Here is an 875-nt window from a genome sequence, read left to right on the forward strand (position 1 = left end):
GACGACGTCGAGTCCGGGCCCGAGCACGCGGGGAGCGCGGCGGCGACGCCGACGGCGGCGAGGAAGAGGATGACTTTGTTCATCGTGTGTGGTTGCTTTGTGGCGTGAGAGGCACGGTGTTTCTGCCTGCGAGGGGATGTCACCCCGGGATGATGCGTCGACGCGAGGTTCGCGACGCGTTGGAGGAGGCGATGGAGGAGGCGATGCAGGAGGCGGGGACGATGGAGGAGGCGGGGGGGGGGGTGAAAGTATTGCTCGACGCCGCTCGACGACGACGCGATTGAAGGTTGCGGATTCTTGGAAACAAAAAATTTGGGGGAGACGATCGCTCCGCCGGGGGTCGAGGCGGCCTGCCCAGCTGTACTCAGTGCCCCGATCAACGTACATCTAGGTGCACCCGTACGAAATATTAATAAAGATCAATCATCGAATTCCGGCCGGCGGAGCCAGAGTCATTAGTCCTCCATAGAGGCTGTGCGTCGACCGCGCGCGCGGGCGCGGTGTCGCGGAGGTCCGCGGGCTGAAATGACGGCCAAAATTGGGTTATCGTCGTATCAAAGCAAGTTCGATGATATTCACGCGTTAATTACACGTTTGCGATGACTTTTTGCGCGCGGTCGCTGGTTCGGGTCAAAGAAATCGCAAGATTTAACTTCAACAAAAGTGCTGAAGTTCAACAAAAATGTTGACTTTTAAATCCAGGCTATCAGAATCTGAGTTTTGATCGGGGCACTGGCTGTACTTGGGCCCCAAGTCTTGGGCTCGTGCGCCCATGCTAAGCCACCTTCCCGGAAGTCCTCCTGGAGTCGACGCCCGACCCCCACTTACCTACAGCTCTTTAAAAAACTCTCGAGGCCCGCGTGGAGAAGCCGACG

General features: G+C 58.1%; 1 protein-coding gene across 1 annotated transcript in view; it reads right to left on the bottom strand.

The window, feature by feature from the left end:
* Nucleotides 1-586: 586 nt before the first annotated feature.
* AURANDRAFT_64431 (hypothetical protein) overlaps nt 587-875 on the bottom strand; it is a gene marked incomplete at both ends in the record, with an annotated part of 5,748 nt that continues 5,459 nt past the window's right edge. The window contains one exon of the mRNA XM_009039175.1: nt 587-666. Within this exon, the coding sequence (XP_009037423.1) occupies nt 587-666 (80 nt within the window). The remainder of the gene's footprint in view (nt 667-875) is intronic.

Source organism: Aureococcus anophagefferens (assembly GCF_000186865.1).
Source record: "Aureococcus anophagefferens unplaced genomic scaffold AURANscaffold_10, whole genome shotgun sequence".
Taxonomy (NCBI): domain Eukaryota; class Pelagophyceae; order Pelagomonadales; family Pelagomonadaceae; genus Aureococcus; species Aureococcus anophagefferens.